Raw genomic sequence first — 23,557 nt, 5'->3', positions numbered from 1 at the left:
ACAAATGGATTAGCCTTAGAGTAGTGTGATAAGCTGATTTAAAATGTTCAAATTAGAATTAAGGAAATTAGTAATTACATGTGATATAATTATACGTTTAATTTTGGAATTAAACAAAATTGAAGAATCGATTAATGTTTAAATATGATTTAAATATTAAATCCATGAATAGAGATTTATAATAGTGGAATTGGTGATTAATTAATTTGATATTCGATATTAAATTAATTAGAATTAATTAAATTGTTCAATTAATTATTAATGATTAATTTTATTAGAAAAATTAATTATTGAATTAATTTTTGTAAAATTAATAATAATTCAATTTTAATTAAAGAACTAAAATTGAAAAGTTAATTTTTTAATTTTAATTTTGGAAAAGTTTCAAAATTGAAACAAAAATTGAAAATTAGAAAAGTGGGAATTTCACACTTCTTCACCTAGTAGCTCATTCATGGTTCCACTATTTGTACAGCTCAAATTCTGAAACTTGAGCTGGAATTCATGCAGAAGGGTTATTGCTTGAATGTCATGCAATATAAACTTTAGTTTTGAAGTGGAAACCGATGATGCATTGCAGAGATTTTTGTTGAAAATTTTGTTTGAAGAAAATCTTCATTCTGCTGAAAACCAGAAAACCTTTCTCCTTCATTTCCCTAATTCAAGTTTATTTTGAGTCCCACAACTCAATCTAAGGCACCAAGAGAATAGTAGGGAAGATCTTGTGGTGGTTCACATCCAAAGAAAGGGAGGATTGCAACTAAAATTCTTGATTCAAAGGTATCTTCAAAGGTTAGTGTTGAAACCTTCTTTTTAGTTTATGAGCATGTTGAATTTGAAGCCAAAATTAATGAATTTTATGATCCAGTTTTCTTCCGCTGCATACTTCCTTAATCCAACACTCTGAACTTCATAGGAAAGATGAATTGAAAGGTTAACTTTTGTGAGGCTTGTCAGTATGGTAAATCTCATAAACTTCCTTTCTCTTACTCTTTGTCTCGTGCTTCTCAACTTTTGGATTTGATTCACACAGATTTGTGGGGTCTAAACCTATCAAGTAAGTCAATGGTTACTATTACTATATTAGCTTTGTGGACGATTTCAGTTGATATACATGGATTTATCATTAAAACTGAAAAGAAGAAATTACGATTTTCAAACAATTTAGACAGCAAGTAGAGAATTTCCATTTTTCTTACTTAAGCGAGTAATTAGGGAGATAAACAAGGGATAAGTTGATTTCTATTGTAGGAAGAAGGTTAGAGAAAAATGAAGAAGAAATTCTAAAGTAGGACTCTTGGTTGGCCTTTTGTTGGCCTTAGTAAGTGAAAAATTAGCTAAAGTATAGAAATCAAGAGTAGGCATGCATTGGTGTTAGGAAACATTGACGCACAATGCATAAGGCATTGGGAGAGTATGGCCACCAAGGTTAAATGAAGATAAAGTGTGGTGCTTGGCAAGGCCCATGTTGGACTAATGAAGGCCCATGTGTTGGTGAGAAGGGTGGCTAAGCTAGGCAACATGCATTGGTATATGATGCTTGGCAATGTAAAGTGCGAGTGCCAAGTAGCCATGCGATGGTATGAAGCGCTAGCCAAGCATTGGCGTGTGTAGGCTATTCATGCGTTAGAATGTCGTTAGGTATGTGGCCAGGCGAAGCTCTAGCGGAATGCGCATGATCAGGCCGGTTGGCGCAAGACGATATGCGTAGGAAGTGATCGCATAGTTGCATGTGGGGCTAGACGATGAGCGCAAGGCTGTGCGATGTGCGTTAGAGCTATACGAAAAAGCTAGGCAGCATGTGATAAGGTATGCAATGATGGGCATATGATAAACGTTAGGGTTGCACTATGAGGCAAAGAGATGCACACTGGAGCTAAGCGATGAGCGTAACAAGGTCGTGTGATGCCAAGGCTTGAAGGAGAATGTGGTCATTTGGACTAAGTGTTGGCCTTGAGAAGCTAGTTGATTGCATATGACTAGGCGGAGCATAAGAAACATGTTGGTGTTGGGGTTGATGCCTTAAAGTCTCGTGTCTTGTAGTTTGTAAATAGTTTGTACGAACACTTGTGTTGTGTAATATATGATATTTACTTCACATCTTTTTTTTTTGCTCAGTTGCTTGTTTTATTTGCTTTACCATAAACCAATAAACATAAAATCACTGGTTATTTGTATGTGACTCAAGCATGTATGTGATGACATACAAGTGGATCATGTCTTGAGTGATAACCAAAATGGTCTGTAGTATATGGATATAGAGGGAAAACCCTTATCTTGGTAAACGCTATGGATGGCAGCCCGCTTTGTGGAATGGTCATAAGTGTTGTGACTTGTCACAGATGGTCTGATCCTGATCATTCGTTTTGGAGACAGCGAGTGAGGGCGTCCTATACAAAGATGTATAAGACCTAACCACAAAGTGTAACGTCTCGTCATATAATACCGTTCATGATAGAGACTTCACTTCACTAGGATGACCATAGGTAACATGACCTCAATCCTGAGTTGAGTTAAGAACTCCTGCCATTGAGGGCAATCCTTTGATTTTGTATGGGTGCGAGTGACCAGGTCGCCGATTCAAATTTACCATTTTGGGGATAATCTGATTTGAAAGCTGGAAACTCATCTACACAAAATGGAATTCACTCCTTTCCCCAAGGAAGGGTAAAGTTAGATTAGATAGCTCCCTTAAGGGCTGATTTCGGGGCTTGAACGATGTGGCGCCACACATCTTCTCTTGGCCCGAGAGGTGTTCACACATAGTTAGACTATGTTGTATTGTTCATTAGAGGAATCAGTGGTACTTAATGAGTGAGATGTAACTATAGGGGCAAAATGGTAATTTGGTCCAGCTGTACTTACGAGCATCTATGAAGGGTCATCGTACTCATGATTGATTATATCTGATGGACACAAAATATACCTGTGGTAAGAAGAGTTTAGCTGTTGGTCTTTAGTGGAATGCCTGACAGTTAACGGATGGTAGACTCGTGGCTAAAGAGTTTAGTCAGCTATTCACGGACCGTTGGAGCTTCGAGCCACAGGTTCATTAGGTCCCATGGGTAGCTTGGATAAAGTCGAGAATCAGTGTTTGGGTTAATTTGAAATGTTCAAATTGACAAGAGAAAGTTCGATTATATATGATATAATTGGACTAGTTAATTTATATATGATATAATTGGCTAAATATATGAGATATATTATTTTGGAAGAAATTAGATATAAATATGATTTATATCAAGTAGAGAAAAAATTACTATAGTAGATATGTGATATCAAACTATAGGGTAAAAATATAATATGATTTTATGTATTAATATTTTAATTGGTTAATTATATGATAATTAACCCAAAAATCACGTTCGGACGTGCGTTAGTGGGAATGTGTCGGTTATTGTAACTAATGAATTAAAAATGAAATTAGTTTCATTTTTGAATCGTTCGTAAGTAGTCCGAAAAAAGAGAGAGAGCGCGTTGGTGATAAGTGATCGATCGCTTAAAAAATTGAAAGCCTATATGATTGTCACTCTTCGCCTAAACGATCTTCCACCTCGCGCCAAAATGATCGCACACTAGTTCCTACACGATCGAATAGCTTCCCTAAATGATCGTAGTGTGTGCCGAGTTTTCTAAACGATCATATATCATTTCCTAAGCGATCGTTCGGTAAAATCTTCATGATCGTGTAGTTTCTCCTAAATGATAAGCATCGTGCTTTACGATAGCGCCTTTTCCCCACCCACTTTCTTATCGCCTACACGATCTGGTCTTCCTCCTTCCTCTACCAAATTCACCAAAGACCACGCTTTGGGTTCTCACTCCAAGAATACCTAGAGCTCTTTTCTAGTGGTATCGTCCCCGCGGCGTTCATGTTCGTGCGGTTGTTCGGGCGTTGGTTGATCGGGTAGAGTTTTCCACTACATTGAGTTCCAAAGTTTGAAGAACGTCTTCAACTAGTATGACAACTCTCTCCCTCATTTATTTTTGTTCAAAGCATGCCTTTAATTGACTGTTCATTTGCATAACTGTACGTTTGAATGTATATTGTTTTATTTCGGTCACTATAAAATTGGAGCGATCCGAACGCGCTCATGGAACTCTTCGGTAAGAGATCCTTCAGTTGGTGCATGGAGTTGTTGACTAAGGGTCTTATGGCCGAGGCTAGATATGCGCTAAAGGGCCCTAGTCATGCATTAATAAAGCTTGGCCATGTGGTGGTGGTGTGCTATGCGTTAATGTTGATTATGTGTCAAGGTCATTCGAGGTTAGAAAAGGCATCACGAGTGCATAGGACAAGGTTAGTATGGTGGCATTCGATGATCATAGTCCTAGTTGAACGCATGCATCAAGGGTGAGTCATGCGAAGAGAAGAGTATGCGGCCAAGTAAGGGCTTGCGATGACTTGAGGTTAGTATGGCACAAAGAAAGGTGATACAATGGCCAAATCATGCAATCAAGTAAGCATGCGACCATGTAATTGGAAGGTTGTGATGATAAAGGAAACTTGGAGAGCAAGGCTGAGTTAGCAATTCATCCAGACATATGGCTAACAAAGTGTTGTCTTAGATTCCATGCAAATTGAGGTGGGCGCATGAGAAGACATGCAAATTGAAGGAGTTGCATTGGTTGAAGGTGGTGAGGACACTTTTAGTCTTAATGTGGCAAAGGGTTGGTGTTGGCAGCATGAGAAAAGGGCACATTGACATGCAACCAAGCTAGAGGTCAAGCTGAGAAGATTTGTGGACGCCTATAAATAGGGCATGTTGGGGCAATCAACTCTCACAATCCACTCGTGCCATTTGAGTGAAATTAAAGTGAAAGTGCTCGGTAACGAGTATAGTGAGGAGCCCCAAGCTACTATTGTAATTGGAGTTCTGGAAAAGAAGGAGGTTGTGTTGAAAGTTGGATGGCACAGCTGGATGCATAGGCCTGTTGCGCAGCACTGCCGCGCATCCTCGCCAGCACGAGCGCTCACGTGCATGCCCTCGCCAGACGCGCATCTGGACGGACATATCACAGCGCATGTCTACACGCATTTCACCACCCACCGCTGCCATGTGCGAAGTCTACCGCCCATCAGCATGCGTCCCAGCCCACCTGCACGTACAGACGTGCACCAGCTGCCAAATAACCTCTAAAGGGGCTATTTTGAATAGTTAAGCCTATTTTGGTTATTTTAAAAGGGGGTAAGCTGGTTATTCCAATTTTTAAGATTATTTAGAGAATAATTTTGAATTATTAAAAGAATTATTGACTAATTTGGGTTTTCTTTGGAAAAAGGAGAATTTCAAGGAAACAGCGCTAGGAGCTGATTGAGGAATTTCCTGAGAAAGTCACCAAGAGAAAACGATGAGTGAGTCTAAATGCTTTATGAATGTTCCATGAATGTTTTAGTTGTGATCCTTGACGATAGGATCTAGTATAGCTCTATGTGCACATAGGACAAGTTTAAAGGTTAGGATAAAGGGTTAAGCAAAAGGAACTCTCCCTTAGACAAGGCTAGGTTAAAGGGTTAAGCAAAAGGGACTCACTCTTAAAAAAAAATAGGGCAAAGGGCTGAGCAAAAGGGTCTCTCCCTCAAATATAGATCAATTAAAAGGTGATGGCAAAAGGGTACACACCTTAGTATAGATTATGATTGGGAGTTGAGCAAAAGGGTCTCTCTCTTAGCTATTAATATGTTTAGATATGATATGTTGTATGAAAGCTAAGGTAACTAAGGGGACGAACAAAAGGTTTCTCTCTTAACTTAAGATCAGAATAGTTATTCCTTCCAGATGTTAAAGCTATGCCTTCAGAAAAGATAAGTTTAAATTATATAGACATGATGTGTTTGTCTAGTACGCAGTTCAATTTTAGCTTCCAGTATTGTGCATGAAATTTATGTTATGTTATAAGTTACTCACTTAGTTAGTAGCTTACTCAGTTTAATGGTTCTTTCCCCAGGTACTGGTCATTTTCCTTAAAGACAACTCTGTTGTTGCACTACCACTTAAGAACTTAATTAAAAAGGAATCAAGGTGTTGATTTTGTAAATAATAGTACACATAGACTAGTTATGCATTTTTGGGCTCATAAAGTGTACCATGTACATAAGTTGTAAATAAAAATAATTTTATGAAATATGGTTGTTGTATGTTCTCTTAAAAATTTCCGCTGTAAGTTTATTTGTTTAAACAAGTTAGGAAAGTTGGACAATAGATTTCATGAAAATATGGTATCTATTGTCCTCACGCCTTCTGTTGAGTTAAAAAGGTGAACTCGAGAGGGGGTGTGACACCATATCAGTCCCATGAGTTTGATTTTCATATTGAAAAATGTGTCTTTTTAGGGTACAGTGGCAATCACAAAGGGTATAGATGCCTCAGCCCCTTCGAATGTATACATACTTTCAAGTATGTGTGTTTTAATGAACAAGACTTCCCTTTTTCAAAAGGATTTCTCAGACATTCTGGTTCACATTCCTCTGATAACCATACTTTCTCCATATTATATTGGCCACCTATTCACTCCACCTTATCCACCGATGTCTCCTCTACACCCCCTGTGGTGTCTCTCACCATGCCTCATCCTTCCTCACCCTCCCTTGCCTCAACCTCAACTACATCATCTTCTTCTGATCAAAATTGCACTGTTGGGATGTATGCCCTAAAGCCTCGTAGTTATATGTTATTTGGTATAATGTTTGATTATTTTATACATGAAATAATCCATTAAAGAAAGATCCAAAGTTATTTCATGTAACTTAAACTTGTATGTAGCTGACATACAGGTGAATCATGTTTAAGTAATAACTTAAATGGTCTGTAGTATATGGATAAGATTGGGTGCCTTATCTTGGTGATACTATGGATACGATCCACTTTGTAATTGATACAAAAATTGTAAAGTGTTACAAATGATTTGATCTTAATCATTCATGTGTAGACATATGAGTAAAGGTACCTTATACAAAAAGTTTGTATAAGACCGGACCACGAAATGATTAATCTCTCTTTATAACATCGTTGATTGAAGAGATTAACATTTCATAGGATGACCATAGGTGATTCAACCTCAATCCTAAATGAGTTATGAACTTTTATCTATGAAGGCAGTTCTTTCATCTATATGGATGAGAGTGGATAGATTTGTCAACTCAATATATCTACCATTTTGGGGATTTGTCCAAGTAGGGAGCTGGGAACATCGCTACACAAGATGAAATTCACTTCTTCCCATTTTTAGGGTAAGTAGATGAATTGCTCTCTTAAGTGCTGACTTCAGGTCTTGAACAATAGAGCCCCTCCCTCTCACTGGCACGAGATAGGCTTTTTTATGGTAGGACCATAAACAGGTTCTTCATTAGAGGATCAGTAAGACTTAAGGAGTTAGATGTAATTACAGGGGAAAAACAATAATTTGACTAAGTTGTAATTATGAGCAATTCGTGAATGGTCGATTTACTGTTGATTGGTTATATCCATGGATACAAGAATATATCTACAATTAGAAGAGTGCAGTTGTGGATCTTTAATGGAGTGACCTGCATTTAATGAATGTTGATTAATTAATTAAAGAGTTTAATTAATTAGTCTTGCATCATAGGAGTTTCTGATCTGTATGTCCATAAAGCCCTCTTGCTAGCTCACTAAGGGTCAAATAAAAATTAATTCATTTTGGATTAATTTGAATTGTTCAAATTAAATAAACAAAAATTAATTCATTTTGGATTAATTTGAATTGTTCAAATTAAATAAGGAAATTAATTGTAAGATAAAATTAGTATAATGTATATACATACATTATAATATAAAGTTAGTTTTGAATAAGATTCCAAATTATACTTTATTATATGAGAGAGATAAATATTTGAATAAGATTCAAATATTATTTATGAGATTTATAAAAAATTATAAGTAAAAATTAATATGAATATGGTTCATATTAAAACTATAGGTTATATGAGAGAATAATGTACTTGAATAAGATTAAAAATACTAAATAATATTAATGAAATTCATATTATAATTATAGGTTAAATTCAATATGAATGAGATTCATATTAAAAGTATATGTTAAGATTAATGTGAATGAGATTCATATTGAAACTGTAGTATATGAGAGGAAATACATTTGAATATGATTCAAATATGACATAATTAAATATATGATATTTAATTAATTGATATAAATTAATTGGATTAACTAATGTTTATTTAATTTATTTAAATTAAATAAGATTTAATTTAATATTAAATTAAATAAAGTTAAGTTCCCTATAATTAGCAAGGGAGTTATCGTGAGATTGAGGGGAGTTATTTCTCCTCTCACGTGTAATTCACAGAAGGGTTCTGTGACATTGATGGAAGGAGAGGAGTTCTTTTGGACAATATCTCACACTCAATTTCCTGTCTACATAATAAAAAATACACACACACTCTCTCTCTCTCAAAAAGAATTTTTGTAGAACTATTCAATCTATAAAAATGGCTCTTCCCTTCTCCAAAGTAGAGATCTCATCATCTCAATTCTTGCTAGAGAATAGCAAGGAAGGTTCGTTGGTGGTGTACTATCGGAGTCCATGTAAAGAAATTCAAATGAGATGTTTGTGGTACGAAGTGTTCGTGACATAGAAAAGGAAGTATTGAAGAAAGTCTTCAAGGTAAGTCCCCTTCCTTATTGTAAAAATATGATTATGTACTTTATGTTTATCCTTGTATTTTGTATGTTTCTTTGTTTTCACAATTTTCAAAACAAATTTCGAAAGCACATGCATTCACGTACTTTTGCTAAGGAATTCGCTTCTTTCAAGTACATTCCTTGCCCCACTATCCTCCCTTACTTTACTTGTCACGGTGCCCTTGCCTATCCAAGGTCCCATCATCACCTCACCCTCACCTGAGCCTTCACCCCCATCTGCTACCAACACCATCATTCATCTTATGGTCACTTGCAGCAAGGTTGGGATTTCTCAACCGCGTCAGTTTTTTGGTTGCCTCTCCCATCTCAGCTTCCCTATTGATCGGACTCAAACTAAACCTCTTCAATTTGTTGATGTTTCTCCTATTGTTATTTGGCATCAAGCCATGACTAATGAAATCATACTCTCAAGAGAAATCACACTTGGGATCTCGTCCTCCCTGATCCGTCTCAGCACCTTTTTGGTAACAATTGGGTTTTCAAACTCAAACGTGCAGCGGATGGCTTTATTTAATGTAACAAAGCACGATTGGTAGCTAAGGGTTTTTCTCAGAAACCTAACATTGACTTTCATGAAACATACAGCCCTGTGATCAAGCCTGTGACCATTCGTCTAGTTTTTTCTCTTGTTGCCACTTGGAATTAGCCTATTCGTCAGTTGGATGTAAACAATACTTTTCTCAGTGGCCCTTCGAAAAGAGGTTGTTTATATGTCTCAACCTTAAGGCTTTGTCAATCCTCTTAAGCCTCACCATGTGTATCGTCTATGTAAGGCCCTCTATGGGCTCAAACAAGTCCCTTGGGCTTGGTGCCATTAACTTCGTCTTCCCTTAATTTAGTGAAACTTTGTTCAATCCAAGGCTAACTCTTTTTTATTCTATCATCGTACCAAGTTTGCCTTTTCTTTTCAATTCTTCTTTGATTTACAAACTCTTCGGTTCTCCAATTAATAAGAACATCATCTTTCCCACTCATATTTTCAAGGTTCAACGAAACAAAAGAATGTTAGCTCTGATATCAACTTGAAAGACATTATTGACAGAAAATAATGAATAATTTTGTACAAGAGTAATACTAAACTACAATTTTGGACTTTCCCCATAATTAAGGAGTCAAATATGAAACTATCAATTATGTAAAATCTAATTAAATCAAGAATATAAACCCTAAAATTATGGAAATAAGTTAGTAAACAAATATCAACATTATATTTAAATAAAGTTAGTAGATATAAATTTTGTACTAATACAATAAAATCTTTTTAATTAAATATCAACATAAACATAATGTATTATGTCTAATTTGGTTATTATATCTTAAGTCATATTAACTTCAATGTATATGGTCTTTTATATCTAAAATTAAAATTTACCTAGTGATTTTTTTTTTAAAAGTATAAATGAACGCGAAGTTCAAATTTAAAAAAAAATGAAAGAAAAAACATGTCGAAACAATCAAACTACTTCGATTTCATGAACAGTAATAAAATTAGAAACTAATTATGCCTTGTTTGATAATAATTTTATTTTTAATTTTATAATTTTAAAATTTATGCTTCATTTAAAAAAAAATCTTTTGAAAATTTAGTGATATTACAATTTCTAAAAGAAAAATGGAGTCAATTTGGTGGATTTGATGGAGCTTCATTCATGGTAAGCCCAGTAGTTGAAATAGGCCCTTGGAAAGACGAGACAGGCCGTATGGGGATTTCAGTTGCTGCGTGCGGTTGCATATTAATCATAGTGGATGGCAGCCAGGTGATAATAATCCAACTAAATGAGGAAAGAAGCTCCGAGGAAAGCTATTATTACACGGAGAAACTAATGAGAATGGGCGGAGATTTCAAAGCTTAACATCTTCCAACGGTGACGAGTCACAACTCACAACTGGGGACACTATAACTCCATTTTTCCTCTCTCGATTTTGCCTCCATATCTCCGCAATCCGCATAAACTTCGAAGCTCTTCCCTGTTGCTCCTTTTCTGCTCAACGTTCTTTCGCCTTCTCCGCTGCCTTCGAGTTCACTTCTCCCTCTCTTCCATGGAGTCCTCCGCTACGCTTCGATCCTTCCACTGTAAGTCTTTCTCTCTCCATCTCTCGCCTTGTATGCAATTTTCTTTCATTTTTCACTTGTCTGCTTGCGCTGCGCAATGATTTTGCCTTTTCCTCACCGTCGCGAAGTTTTCCTCGTACTGTAATGTTAATTTTTGGATGCCGATTTTTTTATTGAGTAATTCTTTGAAATGTGAGTGTAATTTCGCAATGTTGAATTATGAGTGAGCTGAGCTTCTCTGACCGTGAATTTTCATTTCGGAAATGGAATATAGTGTAGCATTTCCGGATCTAGTGTATGGTTTACTTATATTTTGAGCTACGATAATTGGCGGTGAAGGATTTTATTCACTCGTTTCTTCGAGTTTTGAACAAAATTCTTTCAGACATTTGCGTTTCTTGAATTCTCTTTAGTTTAGGTAGCCTTGGTATGTTAGCAGCCTAGCAGGCAGCATACCTTATTTAGCAAATTAGTTTCGTGGACTTAAAAGTAATGTTTGCTTTCGGCCGTTGATCATGAACAACCTGAGGATGAAAGATTTAAAATATTTATAAGGAATCGCTCACAATAAGAATCTAAACGTGTATATTATTTTGTGTGGTTCCAGATTTTGCAGGTGGTTCACGTCTGCAGTTAATTGAGAAACCAAGTAAAATGTATGTGTCTAATACTAATAAGTCGAGCATTCAAGGACCGTCAATTTTTGGTAAGCCCATCCATACTCTAACAAACCTGAAGAGGACAGTGGTATCATGCACAAAGACGCCTGAAGTTACTGAAACTGCTAAACCCAAGGGTAAGCTTTATTGTAGTAGTTGAAGTTCCTCTGACTGTATAGGCGATAGCCATTCTTATCCATTGTAGCAGTAAGCATGAAGACAAAATAGTATCTATAACATGATTATTTGTCGCAAACGAAGTTAAAATATCACATCTAGGTTTTCAATATATGGTCTTTGTAATTCATGTGTATGTCGTGACATGTCTAGGGTGCCAAAAAGTGGTCCTTAGGGAGATTTTTTATGTTTCTCTTTGGGTTTGTGTTTGGGTTTCAAAGACTTATTGTAATTGTACACTAGATAACTTTACTCCTAGTTGGAGGCCCTTTCTTTAGTAGGGCCCTTTTGTGCTTGGTTTTTCTGTATCCCATTGTATTATTTCATATTTTTCCAAATGAAAGTAGTTTCTATATATATATTTTTTAAAAAAGTGTCAAAATTTGAGTTTATATATATATACACACACACACACAGCATGCATGAATAAGCATTCCTGCTAAAATTATGCTTTCTAATGCCAGCTACTGATATGGCAATATATTTGATCATCATATGCACCGTATTTGTTAATTTATAAATTCGTACCTTTTGCTCAGTTGGGTAAAATGATGTCCATATTTCTGTTGCATTAAGAAGAGAGCTAGAGGTATGATCTGGTTTTAAGGACACGTATAGGTAGCAGATTCAAGTGTTGCTGTCTCCCACATCCAAGACTTAATTCCCTACGAAACCTTGTTGTTACCTTGTACAGGAATTCTCTCTCAGCCCCAAACTGGCTCCTTACTGTATGGCTATCGGTCTCATTTTAAGAAAGCCATGCAGGAAATTCAAAACTGCCCCTCCAAAATTGACCTGGTCTTACTAAAATATTCATATGCTTCTTTGTCAGATATGTCAAGCTCGCTAAGTGTTAAGAACAAACTCCTACTTTAGTAGAACGAAATCATCCCTCTATCGAAGATAACTTACTTATGCATGAGTAGTTCATGTGTTTCATCCATGGTGAACTATTTCAGTTTCTTAGTTGCAACTTTACTATTATGTTTCGCTTTAAACTACCACAGAGTTACGCTTTTGTTGGCTTTCATACCTTCAACTTGATATTGACAGATAGCGTCCAGGGTTCAGTACAGAAGAAGCCTGCAGCAAATGCAACTTTTCCAAATGGATTTGAAGTGAGTTTAAATTTGATCTTCTGTTCCTGTTTTTTCCTAATGAAAAGAAGACACTTTTCATGGGCACGGCTTCATGAGTAACCATTAGAACTTCATCTGAAACTTTGTATGACGAGAAACTTACTGAAACTCGTATGTTATGGGTTTGTCCTTCATGGTTTTTATACACATGGGATGAACCTTGCAATATGGTACTGAATTAGAGTGTCATGGCCACCCGCTGAAACAGAATAGACCTTGGAATTATACCCATAATATTAAAGAGTTTTTTTCCCCGATTACTTGCTGAGTGTATTTGTCAGTGCTTATTCAAAGACAACCGTAAGTTTTGTGCCTTGTTCATTCATAATGTCTTCCTGAAGTTCGAATATTCTTTTCTAACAGTTGAGAAGTTGAATTTTGCACTTGAAATCTACTGATTCTGATATCATTTTTTCAAAGTTGATTAATAGTAACGTTGTATATGCCTCTTTGAACTATTACGTCCTATCCTTCTGAATTGAACTGACTTATCTACTGTTTGAAATCATCAGGCATTGGTGCTGGAGGTCTGTGATGAAACAGAGATCGCTGAACTAAAACTAAAGGTGTATAGAAATTCCAATTTTATGAAATGCTTTTTTATATTTGAACAGCCACGCAGGGATAAGAGTTCTTCAGTTTATCCTTCACCTAATATCATGATTTTCATGAGAACGAGAAGAACACTATACGAGAGACTCTTATAATGATATACATCACATGGTTGTCAACCAATGAAAAAAGAAACTGCATTTTGAATCTGTTTAATTCTCTTTGTTTAGCCCAGACTAAGTTTTAGGGACATAAAGATTGGAGAGTTCGGAATGCTTGTATTGACTTGCCTTTTTGTTATCTACTGTAGGTTGGAGAGTTTGAAATGCATTTGAAGCGGAATATTGGAGTAGTAAGAGCTCCTCTCTCTGCCATTTCTCCAACAGTACCTCCGCCAATTCCATCCAAACCCATGGTTGAATCAGCTCCTACCTTACCAGCACCTCCAAAACCTTCTTCAGAGAAAACAACTCCTTTTACGAATGTTCCCTTAGAGAAGTCGTCAAAGCTAGCAGCTTTGGAGGCATCTGGATCAAAAGGATACGTTTTGGTATCTTCTCCTACGGTATGTAATGCATTAATATGTCATTTCTGTTTCATCTGAAAGGAAGAATATTTAACTCTGAGAAATCCTAATAATTGAAATTTTGCTTGTGCTTTCATTAGGTTGGATCATTCCGAAGGGGCAGGACAGTAAAAGGAAAGAAGCAGCCTCCGATCTGCAAAGAGGTGTTGCTTTCAAGCCTACTTTTTATCTTCAGTTACTTATTTAACTTTCAAATTGTTGAATCAAGGGACAGGATCCTGTCACTTTAACTGGAAACCCTGGATAGTCCAGATCTTCTTATTCTTTGGAAAAAAGAAAGAAAGAAAACCCGGCACGTTAAAATACTGGACAGTATTAAGTACCTAATATATACCACCAAGTGGATGGATGGAAGCGTGACTCTATCATTTAGTGATGGTTTCAACTGGGATTCTTTGTGCTACTGCTAAAAAATTGTGATTTAAAGTACGATCAATCCTTAGAACAAATGATCTGTTCTATGAGTGATCAACCTACTTCAACTAGAGCCGTCTTTTCTAATTTCTCAGTTTATATGAAACCTGGTCAGATTGATGATAGGAAATGCATGAATAGTCATCTCACCCTAACAATGAAGCTAAAACTTAAGTTCTTACTAGCCTCGATCATGTTAACATGTTTACAACTTTTCAAGCACCTTTTGCAAATTTAGTTTTACATTTTTGTCAAATTTAGCAACAAATCACATAGTTCGTGATGTAGCTGCTTCTTTCATGCACAGAATGACGTAATAAAGGAAGGACAAGTAATTGGATACGTGGATCAGTTTGGCACTGAACTTCCTGTAAAGGTACAGGTTAACATTTCAATGCAATATTTTTAAGCAAAACCTCAATAGCAGCAGCAGCCATTGATGCTAATTTTTCACCCTTAATTCATTGTTGAGCAGTCAGATGTAGCCGGAGAAGTATTGAAGGTTCTCTTCAAGGAAGGAGGTACGATTGTTCTGTTTACTCTGATTATTTTTTAAAAATTGTGGAAGTATAAAATCTTACTATGTTTATGCAACTTCTCAAAGTCTGAACTATGGTTGAATTTGAAGTTCATTGAGGGGTCGTTTGGATTAAGGTTTTATAGATTCCTGAGAATAAAGATGTCTAAAAATAAGATGTCCTTGTCTGGGAATCAAAGATGACTGTATTTAGTTATGTATGAGAATAGAAATAGGATGTATGAGAATGTGTTATACTTTTTATTTAATTATAAAGTATAAAATTAAAAAAAATAATAATTTCAATAATTAATTATCATTTGTTAATTTATTTTTATTACATTAAGTTATTAAATCAATTTTAAGCCATTAAAATTTAACTAAATTTACCCATTCACCCTTTAGTTTAATATATTTATTATCAATTCAAATTTTTATATTGCACATTTATATTATCAATTTTTATTAAAAAACTATTGGTAATTAATTTAAATATCTATTTTCTTTTTTTTTTCTCATGTAATTTTAATTAACTAATTGTTTAATGTCAATTTTAAGCCAAATATACAAAAGAAGTTGGTATAAACTAAATGATTTTTAAATCATCAAACAATATTTTTAATTTTTAAAAAATAACTATGATTATAGATTAAATCTAGGAGTACAAGTGTACAAGTTGTTTAATTGAAAAAAATTAACATATTTTATTATGAGTTAATTAATTAATATTTTTTAAAGACTAATTAATAATTTTAGTAAATAATTTATGATATTAATATATATTATCTATAAAAAAGGATTTAAGCAAATATAATTGTGGTTATTCATATTTTCTTTAAAAGATTATGGTTTTTCATATTAATTCATAATAATAGAATAAATTATTATATTAACATTATTATTAATAAAATTGATTGTATATGTCAATTATAAATTTAATTTAAACATATTAAAATTAAATAAATTAACCAATATCAACAAAGAACAAAAACAAATAAAATGAAAAGACAGAAAGTAAGAGAGAGAAAAACCATTGGAAATAGAGAAAACATATCTATTTGAGTGGTTATGAAAAACCTTTATGGATGAGAATATGAAATGCATTGGAATAAGATAATTTCATTCCCAAGGTTTTAACTTGTACCAAACATGGTAATTGAATATCATTTCTTATTCCCACCTTTTATTTCCAGAACCAAACGGGTCATGAGAGTTTCCCTCTTAATTTTATTTAATGGCTTGCAGAAGCGGTTGGCTACGGCGACCCCCTCGTTGCTGTTTTGCCAGCGTTCCATGGAATCCGTTAAAACTTTTTGAGGATCAAGGTTTGCAGATTTCTGATTTTGATCATTCTTTTTTGTCTTGCTGTCTCTCTACTAAAACGTGGTTAGACAACGGGGGGATTGATTGCTCATACGTACTTTGTGTAGGTTTTTGAGTTTTGTTATAATAAAAGATTTTAATTAACCTGCCTATACTTCTAATCTGGATTCATTCCTTTTATTTCTTTCTTTCTGTGCGAGTCTGATTATAATTATTTTTGTGTGATAGTACTACTGCGAGATAGGTGGACGCTGATATTTTGGTCATTTGATAAATTTTTTTAAACTATTTTGGGTTTTGTGTTGTTTTATTTTTCTTTCTTTTTCACAAAGTAAACGTGCTAAATGTTTGATGAGAAACTTTACATTTTTGTGTTGATAAAACAAGAAAAGCAGAATAGGTTCGATAACATTTTATTCATAAAAGCTAACATGAGCCACTCAACTGGCATGACCGTTATTTTCATACTCAGAAATTTAATTTTCAATCGTCATTGTTTAAAGAATTTTTTATTTTTGGCTTTCAACTTTTCATTTTGTTAAAAATGTTTTTTTTTTTTTTTTGTTTTGTTTTACTTTTTGTTATCGAATACATTTTACTTACTAGTTTGATGTAAGAAGCTTGATTCTCTTATCTCGTATTTATTTATTTATTTATTTATTTTAAAAAAACATTACGGTATTCTATCTCTTCAGGTTGATTCTCTCATAATATCTTCTCTCTAAGATTCGTCAAACTTTTCTCACCATTTTCTTTTTCATTCTCCAAAGGTTTTTCATCCCTTCCATGAGTCATGCATCTCAGATCTCTCTATGAAATGAATAATTCAACTCAAAATTCTATGAAATCTTACGCAATCTGATCACAAAATCATGTTTTAGACATCTTTTAGCAAAAACAACAAAATTCATTTGAAATCCATTTTGGAATCTCTCAGACTCCCAATCAAAAATGTTATTTCTTATTTATAATTCTATTTTTATTCCTCCGTCAAAATTTTCAAAGTGCTTTAAACTTTTTAAAATATCTTAATGTTTACCGGATGAAAGTCCCAAATCTTTACATATCCATGGGACAAGATGGATCAGAGATGACTTCTCAATCCTTCATTTGACCTTCTGGGAATTTTTTTTTATTTCCCACCTAAATGAGACATCCCTCCAAATTAGAGGGATAGGTCCCCATCCCATAGAGAAAATGGACATCTTTACTTTGCAGGCTCTACTTGTGGATACCTTCATTCCACTCTGCACTCCTGGTCCAGGTCTCCAGCTTCTTCATCCATGTCTACTTATTAAACCCATAATAATCATATCTTGAAACACAATATAAAGTGAGTCTGAATCTACTAAATTTTTTTACATAAAAAAACACGACTATAAGTTTTGAATATCCATATAAAGGAGAATAACTACAAGCCCTCCAAAACAAACCGTCCATCATTATTAAGCTTCTCCCCTGCCCAGGCTATTATAAGCTATTTTCAATCGTTGAACTAACTTTACCACGGCTAAAAAATCAAATGACATACCGTTTCCGAAAGTTCCATGTTTTTCATACCACCGAAAACATATATTGTATCTCCAATCACGGCAGTAGCAGAGTAGCCCCTTGTTTCATTCATGGGCTCTATTATTGTCCACACACCGCGACGAGGATCAAATACCTCTACAGTTGCGATGAAGTCATCTCCGTTATATCCACCCAATGCATATCTACAAAAACAGACTCCGCCATCATGGTTTAAGAAATAATACGTTACTAAAATATTTTGAAATGGTAGTTTTATGAATGATGATTTTGTTATATGTTTAACAAACGATTTTATTCATAATAAACTAAAATGGTGGTAGTAAATTACTATTTGACAATCAACAAACGGTTATAGACAATTTTTTTTTTTTTTTTTTTATAAAAGAAAATGAATTTTATATACACATAATTTCTACTCAAACCAGTATTATATTTTTAAAATTGTGATTAAAATATGTAATCTTTGGATTTTATCCCCCCACCTAACGTTTCACCTTTAATATTGATCATTAGCTTTTGAAATGGATATGAGTTCAGCTAATAAGGCAGTTGAAATTAATGGAAAAGAGGAGAAAAACCTACAATTTTTCGTTGAGTACAGCCACGCAGTGGCATCCCCTCCTTGTAGACATACTTGCAATTTCTCTCCACGATTTCTCCCGCGGGTCAAACATTTCTGCTGATCTGAGGTTCCAAATATCTATCAAGTCAAAGTCAAATTCTCACGGGATTCCTAGCAACTCCCAACTCCATGAACTCTTATTATTGTTATTATTTTAGTTTTCACTAGTCTATTTTCATTATTATAATTATTATTCTTTGCTGTGCACTGTTTTGGACTACCAGACAAAGAATGTATTTTATTATCAGCGTTGACTGTCGAGCTAGGAAGAATAGGCGATATGCCTCAAATCATCCATGATTCAATAAATGGCAACCTAAGAGAAACTACAAGGATCTCCAAAGAAAAATTATGCAACCTAGATGGAGTAAAGTCAGGCCAAAAATCGTCAACAAGAATTGATTTATGCACATCCAATACTGCAGTGAATATAGACTTACCGTAAGTAGTTCTTCCCATCAAATCCTCCAACAGCATAGAGAATGCCATTGAGTTCGCCAGCAGCAAGAGAAAATCTCTAATTAAATTAGACCTTGTTAAGACATGCTGCCTTGTCCACAATACAAATTTGAAAATTCCAACTTTCTAATTTGAAACTAGGAAGTAGAAGGTGAAATCTTCCTCTAGAAAGTAAATGTCATAAAAATTGATACTCTTTTTTAAAAATGGAAGAAGCACTAGTAACAGTGACCAAATTCATGATCTTTTACATAAGCTTAGATAACTGACAAAAGGATAAAAGTAAACGACTCTTGAATTTTGCAAGACCTACCATTTCCTAGCTTAAGAGACATTATCCAGCTATTTCTATCGTAACCAAATCGTTCAAGGATTGAAGTATTAGTAACCCTTTTCATGAGTTGTTGTTTAAAACCCTCACCGTGCGTTTGTGATGTCATATTCTAAAAGTAAAAAAGATACCTCGTGTCTCATGGATGAAGTTAGGGTCCACCTTCCAACATCTAAATCGAACATTTCTACTTCTGCGAAACATTCAACTCCATTTCCACCACCAATTGCAAAAATTTTATTGTTTAAAGATATTCCAGCCAAACTTCCCTTCTTTCGACCCATTGAGGGTTGATTAACCCACTGACGGTTTCCTAGGTTATATGATTCAACTACAAATAATAAAAGTTGCGATGTCACTATCATAGGTCAAACCAACATAGAGAAATGATTTAATAACAGAAGCTTGAAACAAATACCTGTATCATACCACACGTTTCCATTAACACCACCAAGAACATAAATTTCACCATTTAACTTAGCTGTTGAGGCATGTGAACGCACAGACCTCATTGCAGGAAGAGATTCCATAATATCCCTGGAAGGATAATAGCAATTCATGGTTGATAACCAAGAACCATCAAAGCCTCCCAGTATCAATATCGATTCATCAAGGTTTGCAGGAATCTCTTCAGTTGACTGAAGCTCTTTTCCTCCCATGCTACTCTGCTTAGAATTCATACCACTTTCTAACATCTCACACCAGCTTCTTAAACTTTGAATTTCATTTTTTGATCCAGCCTATGTTGCAACACAATTATGCCTCAATTTAGTTAATCATGAAGATGAAAATTTGAAAGAGGCGTAAACACATTAACAAAACTCAATTTAAAGAGAACATTCAATTACAGATCTGAATAACAAAGAAGCATCGCCATGCAAAATGAGTCATACCAGCTCCTGCTCCAATAAATTGATTTTTTTAACTTGTGTTCTGTGTAACAACTTCAGCTCTCTGACTTCGGCTAGTAACTGTTTTCGTGAATTGTAGACCATAATGTATAGATCAGACGAAGTAAAATAAATAAAGAGTAGACAGGTACATGTCTTGGGGACCAAAACAAATAAGGGGGCAAAAGGGATGCCCAAGTACCTGAGTTACAAGCTGACAATCAGAACTCAAATGAGTTTGAATGTCCTCATGATTATCCTCTAACGAATTCTCTTCATCACTTACAAAAAATGCATCTCCCTCCATATTTTCTGCTGCGTCTTCAATATTTGTATAAGGAATATTCACCTCCAAAGCTGCTGACTTATACTCATCACATTCAACTTCGACATCATAATAGGATGAAGTGAAGAATGCAGGTTCTTCAATTTCACTTCGTCTTTCAGAACCATTGATAGGAGCTAGACAAGACTTGCTTTCCTCTTCAGAAGAATGTGGTGCACAAGAAGGCCCCTCCCACTGGTAACATGAATTATTTGAATTAGAAAGGTTTAATTCAAATGTCATTTTCTTGCAATCTTCACCATCCTCTCTCACATCCGTATGGGATCCCTTGAACAAGGAGCTCCACTTTTTCTTTGAATCTAGACGAGCAACATTCATGTTTGAAGAAAACACCTCACTGTTGCTGTCTTCTCTTACATTGATAGTTTGCAAAGATTTGAGTGAACTGCTCGGTCTCTCCGGTGGGGAAACTGTCTCCAGGATTGGTGAATATGAAAACAAAGCAATCAACCTGTTTGTCTGTCGTTGGTCCAGCTCAAACCAAAAAAGCTTTGCCTCATAATAATTGTCAGCAATGATAGGCCTAAACTGATCTTCCAACAAGGGGTGACACTGCATCCGCGTCTTAAATTTAACCTTAACAACAAAATAATGAGATCCTGAAAATTAGGAACATCCAACAATCTTCTACAAGTCTAAGCATCGGCAGCACAGTTAGTGTTTTGAATAAAAAAAAAATACCTGTGCAGAATATGGAGTATAATCCATACCATCAGCAGCCCAAGCATACGGACTGATATTCAGATTACCATTGCTAGTAGCCTCAAATATACCATGAAGCTTCCTGTCACTGTAGTTAAAGAGAAACAGAGGCAAACCGGGGTTGATATTCCGTACATAAGAGATATGTGGAGTCGACAATCCTATTCAAGAATTTAGAATTCATTTGTTGTCAGGGAAATGAGAGAAATAAGAACACTAAATTGTTTAAAAATAGAATGTCGATCAGAGAAGGAACTAGTAGGCAAACCAAACAATTGTTCGGAAAGACATTCTTGCATTGTGTTGTGCTTGCAACCGAAAATAACTCCAGCCAATTTACTTTTTCCAAGGTTTCTGGCGGTCACGCTGCCATTTGACGTCCAAGGAGGTAAGCCTTTTTCCTGCATTGTAAAGGTCCGAGTCTTCCTCCCACCGCCCATCTATGATCGAAGAAAAATTCACGAAAATTAAAAGACCTTAAAACTGAGTTTCAGATGAAAATAAACTTACAGAAAGTATGCATTCAATATTTAACAGATTAACCTCAGAGAATGATCAAATAGACTTGTCTAAAACAATAGAGATACAATGCAAGCTAATACAGAGGTTGACGATGAACGTAATACTTGAAAACAAAACTGAAGCGAAATCTAGATGTATCAGTTACAGATGAAAATAAACTTACAGACAGTATGCATCCAAAGATCAACAGTAGATTATCCTCAGAGAATGATCAAAAAGACTTGTCTAAAACAACAGAGACGCAATGCAAGCTAATACAGAGGTTGACGATGAACATAATACTTGAAAACAAAACTGAAACGAAGCCTAGACGTACGAGACTCACTGGAAGATGAATAAGAAATCGTGAGAGTCGACGGAACTTGTCGCCGGCGGCGAATACGTGTGCGAAGACCCGAAGAACGCCACAGAAGAAGAAAGAGAGTGAGGAAGTTAGAAATGCGAGACGTGAAAGCTTTAGGCAGAGCCTAAGGGCGGGACTTTAATGGAACTGGGTTAGAAGACGAGCAGTTAAGTTATGATTCCTGGAATTACGATTTTACCCTTCTCCTATTAAATAGTGCCATAAAGACAAAAGGGGAAATTTGTCATTTCCAATTTCTAAGTTTTCCGAGGTTGATTCTTCTCAATCTCAACCTCTCTCCAATTTTTTTAGTCTAATTTAATGCTTTTCGAAAAGTTTGAAGTTTGTTTTAATTTGAGGGGAATATACATTTTTTTTTCTACAATTTGTCTTTAGTTTTTATTTATTCCCAAGTTTCTTCAATTTTATTCTTAAAGTTTAAATTTTATTTCTATTTGGTTAGTAATGATTTGTTATTAAATATTCACTTTTCTTTTTAGTATTAATATTTATTAATTAATTAAAAAAATAAAATAAGAAAAATTGTAACAAATGACAAAAATTAGACTAATTATTTATACATATAGCAAAATTCTTAAAGTTACTACAAATCTAGCAAATTTAATTTAATTTTTTTAATTTTGATTTTACCCTCTCACCTTCTATAATTCAAATGTTTGAGATTCAATTTCTAGCACTATGTAAGTTTGAGGGCTCAATTTTTACAACTGAAAATTTGAGAGTGTATTTGCAACTACTATCATACTTCAGAGGTCTAAAAGCACAGACATAGATACGATACATGATACATATACAATATGATAAGGTACATCAGTTTCTAAAAAACCTAAGATACGATATGTTGAAGATATATTATTATACATGTGTGTGTATATATATGATAATGCATAATTAATTGTTATAATAATTATTTTTAAGTTAGATTAAAATAGATTCAAGAAAATAGTGAAAACTTGAAAAAAAAAATCCAATAACGTTGAGTGATGGTTGAGCGACTAGGATAGACGGTAAGAAAGAAGTAGAGGATGAAGATTGAATGATGAAGTTAAGGATGAAGGGGAGTGTGAATCATGATTTAGATACAGAGAAGAGAAGAATGAAGATTTGATTATGTTTCGGGTTTTTCTTTTTAACTTTTAATGTTTTTATCATTTTTTATTTATTTTATTTTGGATTGCTCGATTTAAGTGAACTTTTATGTTTAGGGCGTGACTTTAAAATGTTAAAATCACTTTTGTCATTTTCAAAATCACAGTAAAACATGTTTAGTCCTTCAAAACTAATTTTGAGTAATTAATAATATGTTTTTGAGTGATTTTAAAAATGATGATTTTAATGATTTTAAAATCATTCTGAAACACGCATTTAAATACAATGGGTTGTGATTTGGACTTTTGTGGGTTGGCTTAAATTTAAAAAATATATATTTATAATAAATAGTAAAATAAAGGAAAAATCTAAAAATATATTATATTTGTATAATATTTGCAAATATGAAAGTGTTGCTACCAACTTTTGAATTTTTTTTCTAATTTCGCCCTCTATTGTCTTACATTGTTGCACATCTTCTTCTTATCCTTCTCTTTTTATTTTTATTTTCTTTATTTTCTTTGATTTTTTCTTCTTTCCTTCTTTTTATATATATTTTTTTATTTTCTTTCCCTTATCCAATTTTTCTTCTTC

General features: G+C 34.4%; 2 protein-coding genes across 2 annotated transcripts; one reads left to right on the top strand and one right to left on the bottom strand.

Annotated features, from left to right (window-relative positions):
- The first annotated feature begins 10,467 nt into the window (after window positions 1-10,467).
- On the top strand, window positions 10,468-16,266 carry LOC120076853 (biotin carboxyl carrier protein of acetyl-CoA carboxylase). The gene is made up of 9 exons (XM_039030800.1): window positions 10,468-10,759; window positions 11,346-11,534; window positions 12,628-12,692; window positions 13,226-13,279; window positions 13,576-13,830; window positions 13,932-13,994; window positions 14,573-14,641; window positions 14,741-14,786; window positions 16,028-16,266. The coding sequence occupies exons 1-9, from the start codon at window positions 10,726-10,728 to the stop codon at window positions 16,087-16,089; spliced, it is 837 nt and encodes a 278-aa protein (XP_038886728.1). The 5' UTR covers window positions 10,468-10,725; the 3' UTR covers window positions 16,090-16,266.
- A 386-nt stretch (window positions 16,267-16,652) lies between these two features.
- Window positions 16,653-22,048, bottom strand: LOC120076281. Its single transcript, XM_039030048.1, has 9 exons — window positions 21,257-22,048; window positions 20,968-21,149; window positions 20,093-20,862; window positions 19,899-19,902; window positions 19,469-19,790; window positions 19,182-19,381; window positions 18,701-18,777; window positions 18,221-18,322; window positions 16,653-17,820 (listed from the first exon to the last, which is right to left on the bottom strand). Exons 1-9 carry the CDS (start codon window positions 21,426-21,428, stop codon window positions 17,616-17,618), a joined length of 2,034 nt encoding a protein of 677 aa, XP_038885976.1. The 5' UTR covers window positions 21,429-22,048; the 3' UTR covers window positions 16,653-17,615.
- Between the last annotated feature and the right edge of the window lie 1,509 nt (window positions 22,049-23,557).

Source organism: Benincasa hispida, chromosome 4 (assembly GCF_009727055.1).
Source record: "Benincasa hispida cultivar B227 chromosome 4, ASM972705v1, whole genome shotgun sequence".
Classification (NCBI taxonomy): Eukaryota; Viridiplantae; Streptophyta; class Magnoliopsida; order Cucurbitales; family Cucurbitaceae; genus Benincasa; species Benincasa hispida.
The sequence above is the reverse complement of the archived record's forward strand: the minus strand, read 5'-3'. Positions and strand labels throughout refer to the sequence as shown.